The sequence below is a fragment of the Gadus morhua genome, chromosome 21 (assembly GCF_902167405.1).
Source record: "Gadus morhua chromosome 21, gadMor3.0, whole genome shotgun sequence".
NCBI classification, from domain to species: domain Eukaryota; kingdom Metazoa; phylum Chordata; class Actinopteri; order Gadiformes; family Gadidae; genus Gadus; species Gadus morhua.
The window spans coordinates 16473771-16494784 of record NC_044068.1 but is presented as its reverse complement, the minus strand read 5'-3'; the positions used below and the strand labels follow the sequence as shown (position 1 = coordinate 16494784).

At 47.4% G+C, this 21014-nt stretch overlaps 1 protein-coding gene across 1 annotated transcript in view; it reads right to left on the bottom strand.

The window, feature by feature from the left end:
* map3k5 (mitogen-activated protein kinase kinase kinase 5) overlaps positions 1 to 21014 on the bottom strand; it is a 54837-nt gene that overhangs the window by 5183 nt on the left and 28640 nt on the right. Inside the window, exons 9-24 of the mRNA XM_030344923.1 lie at positions 20122 to 20281; positions 19318 to 19471; positions 18436 to 18543; positions 17386 to 17438; positions 16689 to 16784; positions 15982 to 16063; positions 13624 to 13757; positions 12026 to 12153; positions 10584 to 10720; positions 10278 to 10383; positions 8627 to 8784; positions 6967 to 7144; positions 6263 to 6280; positions 5476 to 5653; positions 3486 to 3654; positions 2597 to 2782 (exon numbers count right to left, since the gene is read on the bottom strand). Coding sequence (XP_030200783.1) covers positions 2597 to 2782; positions 3486 to 3654; positions 5476 to 5653; positions 6263 to 6280; positions 6967 to 7144; positions 8627 to 8784; positions 10278 to 10383; positions 10584 to 10720; positions 12026 to 12153; positions 13624 to 13757; positions 15982 to 16063; positions 16689 to 16784; positions 17386 to 17438; positions 18436 to 18543; positions 19318 to 19471; positions 20122 to 20281 — 2045 coding nt within the window. The remainder of the gene's footprint in view (positions 1 to 2596; positions 2783 to 3485; positions 3655 to 5475; positions 5654 to 6262; positions 6281 to 6966; positions 7145 to 8626; positions 8785 to 10277; positions 10384 to 10583; positions 10721 to 12025; positions 12154 to 13623; positions 13758 to 15981; positions 16064 to 16688; positions 16785 to 17385; positions 17439 to 18435; positions 18544 to 19317; positions 19472 to 20121; positions 20282 to 21014) is intronic.

Here is a 21014-nt window from a genome sequence, read left to right as displayed (position 1 = left end):
ACATGCTCCTGCATTGCAAAACTTACAACAGTCACATATTTTAAGGGCCCCTGTTGTGTTATTGAAGAAATGGCTTAAAAGCTGGGTGCCATTATGTCATACAAATGTATATTATGTCTGGACAGATGGATGAATTCACTGAACAATTTAAATGGAACGACAAAAAGACATAAGAACAACACACACCAAATAGGCCGACCTTATACAATAGAGCTTCTGAATATGTTCACGTATTACCTGGTTGTGACATGAATAATGTAACTTGGCAAAAAAGCCTGAAAGCTTCTTCTTTTCATTCTACCATTTCTAATTCCAGTAGAAGAAGTGAAGCCCTATTTCCTGGGCTCCGACGGGCCTCAGTAGGTCACCCGTCGCGCCCGTTACTAGGTCACCAGGCAGGAGCATGCGTACTGGGGGGGCTCCAAGGGCAGGGCCCCCAGGGGAAGGACGCCGCTCACTGAGCGCGGTTCAAATGAGGGAGAGGGCGTAGATACCAGAGTCATGGTCACCTACAGCCAGCAGGGGCCAACGGAGGGGCTCTGTCGGCTGTGCACGTGTATGTGCGTGTGTGTGCATGTGTGTCTGCATGTGTGTGTGTCTGCATGTGTGTGTGTCTGCGTGTGTGTGTGTGTGTGTGTGTGTGTGTGTGTGTGTGTGTGTGTGTGTGTGTGTGTGTGTGTGTGTGTGTGTGTGTGTGTGTGTGTGTAGGGCTGTAGTGGAGGGTAAACGCACGTAAACGCCGTTTACGCACCTCTGGAATTTAGGAAATAGCGTTTACGCACCTCTAAATAGCGTTTACGCACCTCAAAGGTCCCTGTGCCTTGTAATCTGCCGTTGGAATAATCGGAAATAAATTCAGCATCATTTTAAAACACCTAAGACAAGGTTTCATATTGTTGAACAAATTAACGCTGTAATCTGAATCATTTTCATCTGCGCTGTAGGCCTATGCTATTATGGTCTGTGACCCTCCAATCAGTGCCTTGCGGCTGCGGCAGCGACACCAATCAGGATCCAGGAAAATATGTAAACAGGAAGTATGTATACACATGGCCCTGCGCGTTGTGGATTATCATGCCTGCCTACCTGTCATTAATTAGCCATGGATATCAGGCGATTTTTGAAGAGACCTTCGAGTGCTCCCACTCCAACAGATGCCCGAAAAAGGCCTCAAGTACAAAGTAAGACTGAAGATGATCAATTCACATGAGTTGTTTTTGTGATTTATAAATCAATTTTACTTGACGAACTATTAAGTGACTACGAGCATTCAGATTGGCCAATGCGTAGTCATGCTATCCGTGTACTACTGCCCACGTCAAAATGAGTGAAAGTCAGTCAGAGTTTTACTATCCATATTAAACTCCGGTTTCGGCGTATCAACTTCGCTATAGCTTGGTCGCTATGTTAAAGCCTCAATTTGGAGATGCGAGGTTGGCGGTTGCAGCCGTGGACTCCGCGGCTGAACCGTGGATCGGGCGGATGACGCGACAAAAAATATATATTTTAATTAAATTCGGGCGTTTGGCGGTTAAACCAATAAAAATAAAAATATTTATAAATATTTGTATTTTATATATTATAAATATTTTTATTTTATTATTTATTTTCTTTAAAGTTATTTTCCCAGCAAACTGGCCTGTTCCCTAGAGGAGCAGTATGGGGAATCCAAGTTGAAACAACTTGCCCAAAGGTTCAGACTTAATGACAGAAAAATTCTTGAAGGCTATAGGGATTTTAAGGATAACTCAAGCATCATTCCAGAAAACCTTGCGCCACTCCTGAATATCGACCATCTCATTCCAGTTAGCACTGCTGAGCGTGAGAGGGGGGTCAGCTTAATGAACATCATAGTGTGCCCTCTGAGATGCAGTCTGCACTTGGTCACAGTGTCGTCCTTGATGTTTATTCAACTGAATGGCCCACCACTCAGCCACCACAAAGTTCAATCCAACACGTATGTAATGTCCTGGCTGGTGAAGCACAGGGGAGCCATGAACTCCAGAACACGCCCCTGCAAGGCAGGACCTGACGTTGAAGACAAGGAGGCCCTCTGGGTACTACTGTGAAAAGCATGCATACTAATACACACACATACACACATGCCATAGATAGATAGTTCTTAATCTACACATACTTTTCTTTACTGTTGAAATTTGAATAACTTGAATAAACTACAAACACATTCATTGACTGTCATTGATTGATTTAATATGACTTTAATTGATAACATAATGGAATATAGCCAGGCTAGCCTTACAGAGTCGCAACACTTTGCGTTGCGTTGTGTCGAGGTCGGTCTGATCAAAAAATTCAGTTTACCCACCTCTAATTTGACCACTAAAGCCCTGTGTGTGTGTGTGTGTCTGTGTCTGTGAGTGTCTATGTGTGTGTGCGTGCCTGTGCATACGTCTGTGTTTCTGTGCATGCGTCTGTTTGGCTGTCTGTGTGTTTGGGTGTGTCTGTGCATGCATATGTCTCTCTGTGCATGCGTCTGTACGCCTGTGCATGTGTCCGTGTTTGTGTGTGTGTCTGTGCATGCATTTGTCTGTCTGTGTCTGTGTGCATGTGCGAGTGTGGGTCTCCCACTACTCACAGCGTCCTGGAAGCCAAACAGCACCACCTGCAGCTGGCTGATGGCGGCGCTGTCGAAGTCCAGCTCCAGCTTGAGCTGAGACAGCGTGCCCGCGATGATCTTGCGGTCGGCCGCGCGCACAAAGTCGGCCAGGCTTACCACCAGCGTGGAGACGTGGCTGCACCGGAGCCGGCTCTCCTCAGAGCCCTAAGGGAAGGGAGGGGGGGGAGGGGAGAGAGAGAGAGAGAGAGCGCACTGACTTAAAGTGGTAAGGCCGTGGGGGTTGGTTTCTGTCAGTGCATGACGGCTTATGGAGGATGTCTTTCCCCTCTTGACTGGCTGTCATTTGTCATTTTTCAGCACGACGTCAGTTTACGTGATACCATAATAACAGCAAATTTGCGAAAAATATAAATACAGAATCCATTTCACATTTGATATTAATGTTAACCTTATCTTGGATGATACTATATTCATATCAAATTGATTTGTGAGACTAATATTAATTAAATGATTAATTAAATACAATTAATAATAATCTGCTCCCGAAACACAAAATGTCCCTTCGGAGGGATTAAAACCAAGTGTTATCTTATCTCCTGTTATGCAAAAATTGATCTGTTGTATCTGCCCCCCGCCACAGTGCACGCACTTGCATGCGGGAGTGCGTGTGTGTACAGACCTGATGCAGGGCCTCCATGACGTTCCCCACCAAGTGTGTGTGTGTGTGTGTGTCTGCGTGCGTGCGTGCATGTTTCTTTGTGTGCGTGCGTATGTACCTGATGCAGGGCCTCCATGATGTTCCCCACCACGTACGCGCGTGCGTGCGTGCGTGCCTGTGTGCGTGCGTGCGTGCGTGCCTGTGTGCGTGCGTGCGTGCGTGCGTGCGTGCGTGCGTGCGTGCGTGTACCTGGTGCAGGGCCTCCATGATGTTCCCCACCACGGTGTCGCGGTCCTCGGTCAGGATGTGGTGCAGCGTGGCCCGCCGCTCGCTGTCCTTCCTCAGCATGAAGAACCCCGAGTCCTTCTCGTCGGGGGAGGGCGGCGCGCTGTGGTCCTCAAAGTTCTCCACGGGGATGCTGCACCCACAGGAGACAGTCAGTCAATCACTGATTCATTGATCTGATACCAGAGAGATACAAGATCTGATACCAGAGACTATTGATCTGATACCAGAGACTACAGATCTGATACCAGAGACTATTGATCTGATACCAGAGAGACTACAGATCTGATACCAGAGAGACTATTGATCTGATACCAGAGAGACTACAGATCTGATACCAGAGAGACTATTGATCTGATACAGAGAGATACATGATCTGATACATGATCTGAAACTAGAGAGACTATTGATCTGATACAAGAGGCTATTGATCTGATACCAGAGAGATACATGATCTGATACCAGAGACTATTAATCTGATACCAGAGAGACTACAGATCTGATACCAGAGAGACTATTGATCTGATACCAGAGAGATACATGATCTGATACCAGAGAGATACATGATCCGATACCAGAGAGACTATTGATCTGATACCAGAGAGACTACAGATCTGATACCAGAGAGACTATTGATCTGATACCAGAGAGACTATAGATTTGATACCAGAGAGACTATTGATCTGATACAGAGAGATACATGATCTGATACATGATCTGAAACTAGAGAGACTATTGATCTGATACAAGAGGCTATTGATCTGATACCAGAGAGATACATGATCTGATACCAGAGACTATTAATCTGATACCAGAGAGACTACAGATCTGATACCAGAGAGACTATTGATCTGATACCAGAGAGATACATGATCTGATACCAGAGAGATACATGATCCGATACCAGAGAGACTATTGATCTGATACCAGAGAGATACATGATCTGATCTTAAATACATTGCACTTACACTTTCTAAAATGATTTTTTAACTTTGCCTTCATTTTCTATCTATTTTACTAATTTCTTTACTTTGCCTATGTTTTCTTTTACTTTTCTATTATTTAATTTTATTGTGTGACAATGTTTTTTATGTGAAGCACTTAGAATGCCTTGTGTATGAAAAATGCTATATAAAGATAGATAGTTGAGGATAGTTGAGCTTTGAGTAAAAGTTCAGGTATTTTGTTTTTCCACACAGAGAAACATAATGCATGTTTACTTTCTGTAAAGTAATAGAATAAGTGCAAAAAGAAAAATAATAGAGATTGTAGCTGGGTGATACTTTTACTTATTTATTCAGCCCTCGTGTTCCTGATAATCGTACACTTTGACACATCCATCCCTTTGTTGCAAAGCTGGCAGAATTACCATAACATTGGAAGGAAGCGGAGAAAATCCCTTGAATAACATGCTCGCCTGGTTAAAGCTCATTTCCATCAATCTGGTCCAGTTCCTTGAAGTTACATTTCTAGTGATACGGTTCCGGGTTTTAACCCTAATGTCCGTAGCCTACTTGTACGCGTTCTTGAGCCGAAGCCTAACCCCTTACCGGCTCATTAACCGACTGTATCCAAACCCCCTGTAAGGTGCTTTGCATAAGCGTGTAAGCGTCTGCTAAATTTGATGTCATTCTAAATGTTACCTTTCCGGTGCTCACCCGGCTGTAATCAATGCTTCACAGCGGGCGAGTGCTTTAGTGCTCTACTCCAAAACGCTTTGTGTGGAGGAAGTAAGAGATTCTCTACATGCCATTTCACATCGCCCACGCAACGGCTTACACGTCTCTCAACAATTCAATTAAACGACTGCGGTGAATTAAAGCACAGGCGCACACATGCCATCGCTGTAATAGAGCTTCATGGCCTTCAGTCATAGGCTTGATGCCAAACTTCAAACCCCTCCCCCCCCCCGCTTGACCTCCCGTTGATGAACCCCCCCCCCCCCCCTCCCTACCTGAGGAAGAGCGAGCGCGGGCCCTTGACGTCCCTCTCGCTGTAGCATTTGACGCTGGGCTTGAAGATGAAGGGGTTGGTGTTGAGGTCGTTGTCGGGGGAGACGGAGCCGTACTCGCTGCTGCTGCTGGTGTCCTCGACCACCACAGGCACCGGCAAGGAGATGCTGCGCAGGTACTCTGCACGGCCACAAGGGGGACACGGGCTGAGCAAAGGTTGAATGTACAAAACCCGGGATATTCTTCTCTAAAGGTGTTTTTAATTCCTTTTCAAAGCTGCACTATGTGACTATTGTGCAGGTTTAAAAACCCTTTACTAAAGGCAACAAACTTCATCGGAGAGACAGATCATGACGCCTTCGAACTAGGTGAAATGTGGACGAGCGTCCTGTCTAGGCATCTAGGATGTTTCTAGGCAAAGTGGAGTCCAGATCTGGACGGGAATAGGGCAGGATGATGAAGCTCCAAGAAACAACGGGCAAGAATAGTAGAAAGTTGCACTCTTTGTCAAAGTAAAACAAGAGAAAGAAAAAGGCCTGAGGAGACACACGATAGGCCGGCTAGACAGCTTTCGGAGGATTTAATGATGAGGCGGGCCGACGTAACGAGCCCCGGTTTCAATAAGGCCACACAGAGAAGTTCCTTTGGAGGTCTGGGGCCGGGGCAGACTCCTGCTGACCAGGCAGCACGCCTCCGACAGGAAGCAGGAACAGAAATAGAAAGAGGATGGCTGCTCTAAGCAAAGCAAGGGCGACACAGGGCGGCAAATAAGGCGGGGGAGGACCTCACCTGATCCTGGCATCAGGGCTGGGGAGGGAGAGAGGGAGAGAGGGAGACAGACACAGGTCAGTTTCTGTTAGGTATGGCATTATATCATTATCGAAGAAAACCCCCTTAATTCAAGAGGGTTAAGGGGAAGATTTTTCCAAAAAGAACACGCACACAAAAGGCGAGTGTGAGGAAATGTGTGTGACAGTGTCACCTGATTTAGAATTGGTTGGTAATAGAAAAGCTATCCAATGGGAACAAGGAGCAGTGGATTGGACCGTATTTTGGAGGGGTTACACAAACAACTCATTAGTCAGTTTGAATGGGTTTATTTGTCCCCGAACAAAACAAAACAGAAGGGGACTTTGCAAAAGGACGCTGAAGCAATAGCTTGGCAGCAGATGCCCGTTGCTAACACTTCACATACTGATTGATTACACACACAATTGATGCATACACAATTAATATACTTGGTTTTAGGAAAACACTGACAGATTTAATGATATAAACAAGAAGTAAACTATGCATAAACACAAAATACACACTGTGCATGGATTTAGGAATACAATGAATTACACTAAACTGATTAAGACGGATTTAGTCTCTTAGACTATAGTCGAGCTCAGCGCCCATTGGAAAACCATTGGATCAAAATCAAGTATGGACGTGGACGAGGCCGTAGACGAGCGGAGCGGCAGGGGGCCGGTGGTGGGGCGGTGACCCACCTGTGAAGCTGCTCTTGCCCTTCTTCTTGCGGCTGGTGACGGTGAGGAACTCGTCGGTGAGCAGGTCCAGCGCCGTGGCGCGGCGGTCCGGGTCCGGCTCGAAGCAGCGCAGGATGAAGGCCTTGGCCTCCAGGGACATGGAGGCAGGGATCTCCGGGTGGATCTTGAACATGCCCACCTGCGGAGACCCCCGCCACGGGAAGAGGAGGAGGGGCAGGAGGAGGAGGAGGAGGAGGACAGGGTGGGGGGGGAGGAGGAGGAGGAGGAGGGGGAGGAGGACAGGGTGGGGGAGGAGGAGGAGAAGGTGGAGGAGGAGGACAGGGTGGGGGAGGAGGAGGAGGAGGAGGAGGAGGAGGAGGAGGAGGAGGACCGAGGCAGATGGGAAATTTTGTTTTATTGATGTGGCTACACGGCCTCCATAGAAAAAATGTGTTGATTCCTCTTCTGCTCATTCTACCTTATAAAAATCCATATAATTTACTAATTTGCAGAAGCATTTATCCAAAGCATCTTACAGTGAATGCAGATGAATTTAGGAGCATGTACCTAGCTAGGGCTTTTTGATTTTAGGGTTTCTATAGCTAGATTGTTGACACTCAAGCAGATGAGATGAACAATTCCTGAGAAGGGGATCCCAGTGAGCCCTATCAGTGTTGACCGGGAGACTGGCCAGGTTGTGTGACACTCAGCCATGCCACCCGAGAAGCAAACACGCGGGACATCTTAGTCAAGAAGAGTGAAACGATGAGGAGGAGAAGCGACTTAGGTGACACACACACGTGACTCACTTTGAAGGAGACGCTAGTTAAACCGACAGGACGTTCAGAGTTAAACGGTGAGAACAGAGCCCAAGACAGAGAGAGGGTTGCTAAGGAGCCAAGACATTCCTCCCAGGCTGCTGTTGAGGAATGCAGATGCCAGGAGAGGTACGTGACACTCTCAATTTTATGTTCCCACGCAGCCTCCGCCAAACCGTCTGTCCGACATGACCCCGGAGACGGTTGGACGGGCGTCGGCCAACTTTTTTTGGCGTCTTTTCTTTAAGTGCAACAGGATACTTTTTTTTTTTTTTTCTACATCTAATTTAGCGTTTTAAAAAATGTCTAATCATCTCCTGTTTTGACTGCTTTGTAATTCCATAGAAGTGTCTGGAATGTTTTGCAGAATTGCAGTATGTGTGGCTCTCGACATTCCCCTTTTGAAGTCGTCCTTCCCTTCGAGTCACTACATAACGCAAAGATCAATTTTAAATATCGCAGAGTGGATATTGTGGTGCAAAGGGGGGTGGAGAAGCTCATATAGAGCCTGTGGGAGCGTTTTTGTTTTTGTTTGTGTTCAAACATTTGCTGGCCCACTGACTGTTTTGAGGACAGCGCCTATGCGGGTATTAAGACAATGTTTGACAGAGGTAAACAACTAGTAGTACAACTGATTGTATCAACCGATAATACAATTTGTGTGCGAGACAGGTTTAATTTTGTCAGAACATCTCACTGCTCTACCTAAAATGATTAAGTAATTAAATGCTCATTGAATGAATAAGTAAAAAAAAAATTTAACAACATGGAATTTTCTTCTTTCTGAAACAATAATTGATCACCTCAATCGGATCAAACAACGAACAAGCGAGTGGACTGATGAATGTTTGCATCCCCCTCACCTTAAACATGGCGGCCTGGGGCTCTCCCAGCTCGTAGAAGGGGGGTTTCCCCGTGGCCATCTCTATGATGGTGCAGCCCAGGGACCAGATGTCTGCCGGCTTGCCGTAGCCCCGTGGGCCCTTGTCTATGATCTCAGGGGCCATGTACTGCAGTGTGCCTGGGGAACACATCGCTACCAATGAGTGATGGAAAACATGTGTCGACGAATCGTTCAACTGACACAATTAACCCATTTCTAATTGTGATCTTCAACAACGATTATTTTTTTATGCATGATGAGATATTGCAGAGCTCGCTGATCGTATTGGTGCCTCTTCCACTAAACCAGGACATTAAATACAAATGCTCTGAATTACTTGCACAACTCAAACATAGACAAAAACCTTTAAGGTTCATATTGATCAATGATAAAATATTCGGAGAAGATTCTTAATGAAATGGATGGGTTGTCTTCTTTCAATCCCTGCTTCAGTTCAAGTTTACTTTCACGAAAAATGACATTAATATCATTGGTCAACACGCCTAAGTGAAAAGCTGAGGCGTGCTCAAAATGGAACAGTCAGATTCCAACCCATCACAGGGCAGTAAGTAACCAGGACACAGCATTTAACACGGAGGAGGCGTAACGCTGAGTCACTTGAGTTCAGCCACGCAAAGTAGTCCACAGCAGGGAGCTGTGAAAGGAGTCCTTTGTTCTTATTATAGCCCTGCTGCTGTATATAGGGCTTCCTTAGAGGACCGCTTCTGGGCCTTAAACCGTCAGTTGACACATTATAAGCCAGCCATGACTATAAAAAGACCATAACCGTGCAGAGGGAGGCTGTGTGAGAAAGAGGGGGCGAGAGAGAGACTGAAATAGAAACAGAATTCAATTGAATTTGAATTTAATTAAAACAATTGTAAGAGAAAGAGAGAGTGAGGGGGGGGGGAGAGAGAGAGAAAGGGGGGAGAGAGCGAAGAGAGAGAGAGAGCGAGACCAAGAGCGAGAGAAAAGAGAGAGAGACAGAGAGAAAGAGAGAGAGAGAGAAGGACACAGAGACAGGAGTACAAAAGAGAACAGCAATGGCAAACTCATTGCACCGATCAGCTGTCAGATGACTTCATGCAAACAAGTCCAAGCTATGCTGCCATGGGCCCGCCGTCGCAAACTGGCACAAGCTCCAGAGGCTGATCATAGCTAGAGGCTATTCCCAGGAGAGACACGTATTACTGCTCTAACGAACAGGGTCGGCTTGTTCTTTGGCAACAGTAGCGTGACAGCGAGGACAGCGCTCTACGGAGTGAAGGCGCCGGGGGGACGCCTTCACTCTGTAGTGGGGGGTCACAGCTACCTGGGTTCTGACACGTTGTGGAGTTTTTATTCAAGTTGTTCAATGTGTTGGGATGGACTTTTGGCTGTGCAATCTTTTGTATTCCTTTCCCCATAAACAATTAAATGGGCGTGTGTTTGAGTGAATGGGCATGCGTCTTCCGGGAAATTGAGTCAGTCTGAGTCTGAGTTTGTTTGTGTATATGTCTGTGTTTGGGGGGGGAAGAGGTTCCAGATTAACTCACGCATGGAATATTAACTAACACAAACACATAAAAACATTTTAGGTGACGTGCTAAAACTAAACTGGTTGAAAGCGGTGGGAGGTGGTCGAGGCGTACCGGTGAAGGTCTCTGTGCAGGGGTTGATCCCCGCCAGCCGCTTGGACGTCCCGAAGTCAGATATCTTCAGCACGCCGCTATAGGTGTTGATCAGCACGTTGTCCCCCTGTGGACAGAGAGGTCAGGGACCATGGTGAGAGGGTCTCTCTCTCTCTCTCTCTCTCTCTCTCTCTCTCTCTCTCTCTCTCTCTCTCTCTCTCTCTCTCTCTCTCTCTCTCTCTCTCTCTCTCTCTCTCTCTCTCTCTCTCTCTCTCTCTCTCTCTCTCTCTCTCTCTCTCTCTCTCTCTCTCTCTCTCTCTCTCTCACCTTGATGTCCCTGTGCGCTATCTGGTTGTCATGGAGATACTTGAGGCCCTCCAGAATCTGCTTGGTGTAGAAGCCGATGGTGGCTTCGTTGTTCTTCAGCGGGCCCCATTTGGAACGCAGCAGGGCAGAGAGACTCCCTGCACACACAAAGGAACACCACAATTCAGCTTCAACGATGAGGAACGTAGCCTGTTGCACCCCCTCCTCATACCACCACCACCCATACTTCAAATAACACTATTAAACTATTACTTTAAAGCTTTTCTACTGCAGCGCTTTCTCAAGAATAAAATGCTCATCCAAAAGTCAATCCATCAAGGGAATTTTTCTCTACATCCCCAATTATTCTGTTTCACTTTTGTGTCTCCCCCTCAACCCATGGCGGGAAAATTGTTGACAACAGAACAAACAGTTTTATAGCAATAACTGTAGCTTTAGTCAATTGAAAACCTTACATAGTGAAGCTCTAAAAAGGCCCAATATCCTATCTTTCATTCCGTCCCCTGTCCTGCAAGCTAGACTATATAAATAATAATATAAATATCCACTCTGGATTCCTTTTCTACTCGGTATGCTGGTGTTTATAATGGTTCCACCGGACAACCCCAATGGAATCCTTGTCTGCAATAAACAAAACATTCCTTCCACTATGTCTTCTTTAGTGCCCTGGCATAATTTCTTTATATAAGAGACAACACCACAGTGTTGGTGGTTTTACACACACACACACACACACACACACACACACACACACACACACACACACACACACACACACACACACACACACACACACACACACACACACACACACACACACACACACAAACACACACAGTGATCCATCGGTGCGATGCTCCCCAATGCTGATTGGATTTCACACTCTAGCTGCCTCCATTGTTTCTCCACTCACTCCACCCTGAAGCTTTAAGGTATGCCATCAATGCCAGCACAGACTTAATGGGTTACCACCCTAGCCTGTTCTTGGTGGTATTGGGCGGTACTGATGTTAAAGACCTTGGAGGTGCCTGCCTGAGTCCCCTACCATTATGTCCGTGCTAATAAATAATTTGTAGCAAGATATCGCTGCTCTTCATCAGACATATATGGAGAAATAGGTTATTTATGTGGGAAAATACTTGACTGAAAACAGCTCTCAAGACAACAGTTCAATATCGTGCAAACATCGAGGAATGTTTGCCTTGAGGAGTTATTAAATTGTTATTCCATTGGTAGCACCTTGCATAGAAACCATTCCTTCAAAAAGTGGAGATCAATGTGTTTCAAAAGGAACACACGTTTGATCGCTTTGCATGAAAAGTCGCTCTCTCCGTCGGTTACTCCAGATCGACAACAAAGTAGAAACGCGTCAGATAAATAAGCATTCATACATTGTTCCTTCACACCCCGACCACGAAGCGCGGCTGTCTGGGCGGACTCACCCCCGGGCACCTGCTCCATGAAGATCTTGATGAAGCCATTCTCGCTGATGGAGCCCAGGTACTGCACGATGTTCTTGTGCTTCAGGTGCTTGTGCAGGGAGATCTCCTCGTGCAGCGGCTGGGAGTACCTGAGCGGGCAGACACAACGCCAACACCAGCATCGGCCTTTTAGCGCTGCGCAACGTGAACGGAAGCCCAGCGCGGCTGGCCCGGAGGAGTGGTCACACAGATCCACGCATATGTGACTTCACAGATGATCACGTGGGTGTGTTTATGCGAGGAGTGTACCGAGGTGTGACAGAGAGATACTCTGCAGGGGTGGTGACAAGGTCAGACCGCACAGACCGCACACCTACCCCCGCATGACACTCTTCCTATGCTAGCACCTTCCCAGAGTGCGCGTCTATCTTTGTCTATGTGGTTGACGACGGCCTGTCTGTCATGTCGATCCGTCAGGTCTTCTACAGGTCCGGATTGTCAAATGACCAACTGTCAGTGGAGTCTGTCTGTCTGTCTGTCTGTCCAAAGTGTATGCCTCACTTTCTGTCTGTCTAGCCAATCTGTATGTTTGTCTATCTTCCGGTCTGTCTGTCTGGTATCGCTGTCTATCTTCGTCTGTGTTGAGATCTCGGAAATTCAAGTCATGTCCCGGTACCCCCCCCCCCCCCCCACCTACCCACCCTGACCCCAGCGGCCATGAGCTCACCGAAACCAAGATCTGTGTGTGTATTTGTGTGTGTGTGTGCATGTGTGTTTGTGTATGTGTTCTTGAGTGTGTGTGCGTGCAGGAGTGTGTGTTCAGTGCAGATGAGTAGCTAGGTGAAGTGGGTGAGTGTGTGTGTGTGTGTGATGGGGGGGGGGGGGGGGCAGAGCAGACCAGTACTAGTCACGCTCCCATCTCACAGAGACACAGGGAGAGACACACGACTGGCTCCAGTGTGGCTAGTTGCTAGGCGATGGGGCTTTTATATATTTATTTATTGGATTTCTTTATTTCCTTCTTGTTCATTGCAGCCATGTCCCTGACACCGCCTTCCATCCTCCCGACGGGGTGCTATCCCCTGGCAGCAGCTGAACCGTGCCCAGCCTCCCCTCCCCCTCCCCACAGAGCAGCACCACTTCACTGGGCTGGTTCAGAGCCTCTTTCCGGTTATAGATTTGTTCCAGTGCTGTAGTGGACTTTGCTTTGTGCCATTTAAGGGATTTAAGTATAAACTAATGAACGTGTGTGTGTGTGTCTGGTAGGGGGGTTGTAGGTGTGTGTGTGTGTGTGTGTGTGTGTGTGTGTGTGTGTGTGTGTGTGTGTGTGTGTGTGTGTGTGTGTGTGTGTGTGTGTGTGTGTGTGTGTCTGGTAGGGTGTGTGTGTGTGAGTGTTTCTGTGAGTCTGGTAGGGTGTGTGTGTGTGTGTGTGGTACCTACTACCAGACACACCAACAAACACACACCCTACCAGACACACACCCTACCAGACACACACACACACACACACACACACACACACACACACACACACACACACACACACACACACACACACACACACACACACACACACACACACACACACACACACACACACACACACGTCTCCATCTTACCGACTGTCTCTCTCGGGGATCTCCTTGATGGCCAGGCGCACCTGGTTGCTGAGGTCCCGGCCGGCGTACACCACGCCGAAGGTGCCCCTGCCCAGCACCACGCGGTCCCCGTGCTCGTCGTACTCGTAGTCGTACTGCGGGAGACACAAGCAGGCGGTCAGCAGGCGGTCAGCAGGGGCGTCGATCCGTTCAGTTCACATCTCTGAGTGCTTTATGTAGCAGTGTGTGGCTGACTGTGATCCCACACAGCCCCCTTTACACACGCAGCGAATAGGGCCGGTCATTTAGCGAATAGGGCCGGCAAATCCGTTCCGCCAATTTCCCTGTATCAGACGTGTAACATTATTGGTAATGTTCCGGCACGACCGAATGAGTACCATTCAGTGACTTTACCATTCAGAACAAGCCCGCACAAGAACAAGATGCACTAGGATAGAAGGCTCTGTGATCTGAACACAGAATTTGACAACAAAGTGCTCACGAGGTGACAAGTTTCTTCCGCGCTGGATTTGCAGTTTAATCCCCGTTCTAAATCCATGTCAAACACATGCAGCAGAAATACAAACCACTGTGCAAAGTAAAGCTTTACTCTCGGCTGACTACACGGGCTTAATAGAAGGATTGGCCAGAACACGATTAGATGTTGTTATCAAACTGCACTTATGAAAATTAGTTATCAGCATGAACAATCTTTACTTTAAATCTGCCACTATTACTGCTATTTTAATATTATAATCAAATTATTAAATAAAATTTGACTCCAGAAACGCAGTTAACTAAATATAATTGGTTTATTTGAATAGGAATACCTGATTGCCTATCTGTTTTTGAGGCTTCCTACTGCGCTAGGCACTATTAGGCTGTGTATGTGTGTGCGCGTGCGTGCGGGCGGGCGGGCGGGCGGGCGGGCGTGCGTGCGTGCGTGCGTGCGCGTAGAAACTAAGGAAATCGCATACGACTGTTTTGGGTGCAGTTTGTAAGGTTCGCAGATTTGCAATGTGAGAACTTGGGTTGGTCGAAGAAAGCAATCCAATACCAAAACAATTGGGACTGTGACTGGGGACAATGAGTGCTCCACAGATCACACACACACACGTACACACACAACCTTTTAAAAACAGAGAAGTGGAGAAACCAGTTAAAGTATTTGGATCCTTGAGGTATTGGCAAGCGCTCTCTCTCTCTCCCCCCCTCTCTCTCTCCCTCCCTCCCTCTCCCTCTCCCTCTCCCTCTCTCTCTCTCTCTCTCTCTCTCTCTCTCTCTCTCTCTCTCTCTCTCTCTCTCTCTCTCTCTCTCTCTCTCTCTCGGCATTCTAGGGTCAGGGAGTTGGGGAACATTTTGTTAGCATAACAATTAACATAACAATCAAGCTTTTCTTCTGAACTACTATTGGAAGCATTGATTGGTGATCTGGAACAATGAGTGATGGCATCACAAGGCCTCAGACAAAACTCCTCATTGTCGGAGTAGTGAAGGAATGGACATTGATACACAGCAGACCGGGATACTGCTAGGACAAATGACCCTCCCTGAGCCAGACATGGGGCACATTCCCGGGTCTGACGCTGCAATGCTTCAGACCCGGCTGGGGGACGCGTGCTAGGGTGTTCGATCAGGGTGGGGGCTGGGGGACAGGTGTTGAGTGGCGGGTGATGAATGGTTAGTTCTGGGTGATCGGTGCTGGGTGGTTGGGGCTGGGTGTCTGATGATGGGTGTTGAGTGGTGGGTCATGAGTGGTGAGTTCTTGATGTCGGGTGTTGGGTGATGAGTGGTGAGTGCTGACCGACGGGTTCTTGTTGATGGGTGATTGGTGTTGGGTGATGAGTGGTGAGTTCTGGGTGATCGCTGGTGGGTGTTGGATGATGGATGCTGGTCGATGGGGGTTGAGTGGTGGGTTTTTGTTGCTAGGTGTTGAGTGGACGATTCTGGGTGATGAGTGCTGAACGATGGATCGATTTCAAAATCTAAATCGCGATGTAATAGAACGCGGTATGCAAATCGCAAAGGCTGCAATAAAAAAAAAGAAGTGGTTTGTTACCTTTACTGACTGGAAATCAGTACGATTCATTTATTGTTATTTTACAGTTAAATAAAGAAGTTTATAATATAAATTAATCTCAACACATCGGCCTGGCCTAAAGGAAGGAGCAGTTTTTATGTTGACTGCTTCCAATGTTGTGTTCGTCATATTAAAGAATGATTTACTTATTTTTTTAGTGAATAAAACACAACATAAGGAACTTAATATATTATAAAAATCGCATATTAAATCGCAATCACAATATTTGTCAAAATAATCGCAATTCGATTATTTCCCCAAATGGTCCAGCCCTGCCTGTGTGTTCCTCCTCCCCTCACCTCCAAGGCCTCGGCGTCGCAGTCCCCCTCCTCGGGGCCCCTCCAGGCCTCCTCCGTGAGGCTGTTGACCAGGTCACAGAACCTGCGGGACACAAGCGTTCGGGTCAGACACACTGCTCCTCACTCCCTCTGACGTCTGAGCACAAGTCTGAGGAGAGCTCAGAATAAACAACCTGTTTAAAACACAGGTCACCGCAATGGCTGGAATGTGTGGATTGGATGTGAACGATTCTGGTGCAGGCTTACGAGAGAGGCATCCGGACGTCTACATTTCAAATAACGAATCGCATTGAGACAACGCATTTAGTTCAACATAATGATGTTTGATGATGACTCCATTCAATCTTTTTCATTTACTAATAGCAATTTCATCCAAGTCAATCAGACATCATGAGGTTTGTCAGTTTTAGAGCTTAAGCTAATGCCCATACCTAGAGAGGGTTGCAGAAATTGTAGCTACACACACACACACACACACACCTAAAAAACCCAACCACAGCCAAAGAAGGTAATTCAGTTGATTAATTTGACATCCACTTATCTTTGGCTAACGCACTTAAAAAAAAACAGATCGACAGCCCTAGAGTGGGGGGAGACACACACACACACACACACACACACACACACACACACACACACACACACACACACACACACACACACACACACACACACACACACACACACACACACACACACACACACACCTTTTGCAGTGCATCTCGGTGCAGAAGTAGATCTGGAAGTCCTCTGTGTTGTGGACGACGTAGAGGAAGGCGCTGCGCTCGTCAAACTTGGAGATACTGGGGGGGGGGGGGGGAGAGAGGAGTGTGTTCAGCAGCGGACCCAATGAGCCGCGTCAAAGGCCCCCCACTCCTACACGCGGGACAATCACTTTGGCAATAATCAAATGTTCAACTCACTGTGACACAACCCGATGATAATGCGTAGTTACGTGTACTCTACTTCTACATAATGCATGTTTAATAAGCGTACCCATTAGGTGTGCGTTGATAAATCAACCAATTTGTTTTGGTTTATAATGTTAAGTGCATTGAGCGTGAACTGAGTAGTGCAGTGAATAGCGAGTGCTTGTAAGTATGTCTTTATTACTGTGGTCCGACGGGGTGTCAGATCCTGTGTGGGGTGAGCATCGTTTAACTGATGGGAGTTCGGAAACTAGATCTGGTCTACATCTCCTCTGATTGATCATCTCTACTGTAACCGCACTTTAGAGCTTCCTGTCCTTCCTTCCTATGCCATCTGTACAGAAAACACAATTTAATCCAATTCTGATAGTAGATCCATCGTTTTGGTCATTTATCGAGTGCACAATAGTTTGATTATCAACAATGCATATCTGTGTGGGTTGCGGGGGGTTTGGAGGGGTTAAAGGTCACTGACCTGACTCCTCGCACGGAGGTGGCCCCAAAGTTCCACTCGTGGAAGCCCTTGTTCTGCCAATCAGAGCGGACCGGCAACACAGCGAGAGAGACAGACATCGATCAGAGTTAGAGCACACACACCCCGCAATGATGACATTATTATCTACCGCCACGGCTCCTTAATAACGCCATCATGGTACACTTTGTCAAGCTGTCTTTTTGTTGATTTTTTGGAGAGTTTAATAAGAAAGAGGGAAGGTCTTGACAGGATGATGCATTGTGGGAGTGTTCTCTGAACGGGCTGGACGTTGTCCCAGGATGTGAGAGATGGAAGCCTGCTGCGATGCTGCCTCACTCTCTGTCTGCCTGTCTCCCCCTCTGTCTGTCTCTCTCCACCCCCGTCTTCCTGCCTTTCTCCCCCACTGTCTCTTGAACCCCCTCTGTCTGCCTGTCTCCCTCTCTGTCTGTCAGCCTGTCTCCCTCTCTGTCTGTCAGCCTGTCTCCCTCTCTGTCAGTCTGTCTCCCTCTCAGTCAGCCTGTCTCCCCCTCTGTCTGTCAGTCTGTCTCCCCCTCTGTCTGTCAGTCTGTCTCCCTCTCTGTCAGTCTGTCTCCCTCTCTGTCAGTCTGTCTCCCTCTCTGTCAGTCAGTCTGTCTCCCCCTCTGTCAGTCAGCCTGTCTCCCTCTCTGTCTGCCTGCCTGTCTCCCTCTCTGTCTGTCAGTCTGTCTCCCTCTCTGTCAGTCTGTCTCCCTCTCTGTCAGTCAGTCTGTCTCCCCCTCTGTCAGTCAGCCTGTCTCCCTCTCCGTCTGCCTGCCTGTCTCCCTCTCTGTCTGTCAGTCTGTCACCCCCTGTCTGTCTGTCTGTCTGTCTCCCCCTGTCTGTCTGTCAGTCTGTCTCCCCCTCTGTCAGTCTGTCAGTCTGTCTCCCCCTGTCTGTCTGTCAGTCTGTCAGTCTGTCTCCCCCTGTCTGTCAGTCTGTCTCCCCCTGTCTGTCTGTCTGTCTGTCTGTCTGTCAGTCAGTCCATGTATACATGTGTGTATGCGTGTGTGTGTGTCTCCCAGCCAAGCCCACCTTGTCCTCGGGGGCGACGTGCCAGATGGACACGGTGTTGTCGTCCACGTCGTTGTTGATGGAGAGGTAGGAGGGCTGGTACACCTTGGTGGGCTCCAGGATCAACACCTGGAGGGAGGAGATCACTCCTTTAAACTAAGAACCAATGAGGGCCATCTGAGCCTCTGAGACAGCGGTGATCAGCCCACCATTAAGGACACTGACTTCACTGGCATTGACGGGTTAAAAGGTGCACACAGATACACACTTTAGACCACTTTAAGCCAACATTTTATTTTCTAGTTTATTGCCATTCAGCAACTGCATTGATCTATTTTATGTAGGGCTGGGCGATTAATCATATTTTGATTGCGATTTTGAATTTTGATCACAAAATTAACAATCATTATTGATTAATTTTTTATGTTAATAGAAAGGGCAGAACAGCTCGATACATATCGGTATATCATTTTAGATTGGAACATTTTCTCTTTTGCATTTTTTTAAGGCGTAATTTCAAAGTTCTCAATTACAAAATAAGTTTCGGAGAGACATGCTGAATAAATACATGTTTTCAAACTCAAAAATAATCATTTGAATTATAGTGATTTCAATATTGACCAAAATAATCGTGATTATGATTTTTTTCATAATCGAACAGCCCTACTTTTAGGTGCAGCATATACTTTAAATTGGACACACAAACACACATCAGCTAAAAGGGATCCAATTAAAATAAAAGGAAGTGTTTATTTTTGATTTTACACACACACACACACACACACACACACACACCCACACACACCTAACCCATTGCTAAAAGGGATTTAATAAAAATAAAAGGATGTCTGTTTATTTTAGTTGTACACACACCCAACACACAACACTGGTCATATCACTTACCGGAAATCTCACGGAGGAGACTTCCTTATTGGTGGCCTCCACCAGGAAGTCCATCCAGAAGTCCACCAGCTCCTGCTTGGGCACCGGCTGCTCCACCGTGGGCTTCTTGAAGTGCTGGTAGATGAGGATGGTCTCGACCAGCGACCGCAGGTACCTGGGGGGGCCGGGGGGGGGGGGGGGGAGGTCAGTGTGTTCAGGCCCTGGTAGACAGGGGGGTCCGTGCTGTGGGCGGGCAGCACACTGTTTGATGGAGCCCTCAGCGGGGTGACAGAGAGCCGCCCACGGGACTGACGCTAAAAGCATGAACCATATCCCCTCACAGCGCACGGTGGAGGACAGTGCTGCGTGGTTCAGGGCACGATGACATACTTTGGTTGGGATTGGTATTCTGGTTTTTGATGTTAAGTGCATTGGGAGTGAATTGAGTAGACTACAATAGTGAACAGTGAGCGCTGGTAAGCGTGACTTTATCACAGCGGTCCCATGGAGTGTGAGGTCCTGCTCTAATTGATTATCTCTACTGTAGGCGTGCTGCAGGGTTACCTTTGCTTTAGCCTTGTTTACTATGACAATCATGATATTTAGGGTTGTATACAGTATATATATATGTATCTAGACAGGCAGACCTATCTATTTATCCACACACACACACACACACACACACACACACACACCCAATGCACTATCAAAAGGAAAGCTAAAGCCTGTTAAAACAACCCAAAGGCCATCGAAGGGTCTGGTTGCCGGTGTGCAGCCCGTCCGGGGGGTCGTGCCCAGGACAACAACCGACAGAACCCGCCTCACCAGATGGGGGCTTTTAATTTGAAGAGCTTCTCCGAGGCGTGGATCACCCTGGTGTTGTCGGAGGCCAGGACGCTGGCGCCCAGGAAGAAGCCCACGTCCCAGTAGCTCTGGAGCTTGTCCAGGCTGCCCTTCCTCCCCAGCAGGCTGCTCAGCTTCACCCCTGAACACACACACACACACACACACACACACACACCTGCAGTCAGCACTACTGTGTGTAGCCTGGCTTGCTACAGTGGGCTGTCGGTTCTTTCATCACGAGCCCAACCCAGCGGCGCTAGACCATATGGACCAACGCGGGAGGTCAATTTGCTTTCCCCACATATCTCATGAAAATGCACAGCATTTATCTCTCAAAATGATAGAATACTGGAAAGAATATGTGTTATGACGATATGCTAGATCAAGGAACATCTCATCTTATATGAGACATCTTAAATTACAATATTATATGCGCCGCACAGTACAATGAAATAGGCAAATATATTTGGTTGACGTAATAAATAATGTCCTAACAACACTATGTTATCAACAAAGGGTTGATAACATCCAACTGTCTAACACAACGTCCTTTCATTTTGTTCCCCTGACAGATGTTGCCTGACACCACATATCCCAGGAGTGATTGTCTCTGGGAATTGTTTTTCACGAAACAGGACTGTGGGAAAATGCCGGGGTGCAGCGTTGGGGAAAGGCGATTTACACCAGGTGTCTGGGAGCTACGAACGCAGGCCTGCACGGCGAAAACAAGCAGATTCCTTTGGGTTCTCCCCCACTCAGATGGCTGTCTGGCCGACAGGACATGAGTTAGGGGAAGGCCCTGTTTGTCTAAAAACAGACTACATTCCTTCTCCTGTCAGTGTCAGGAGGCATCGATCAGGAGGGAGAGCCAA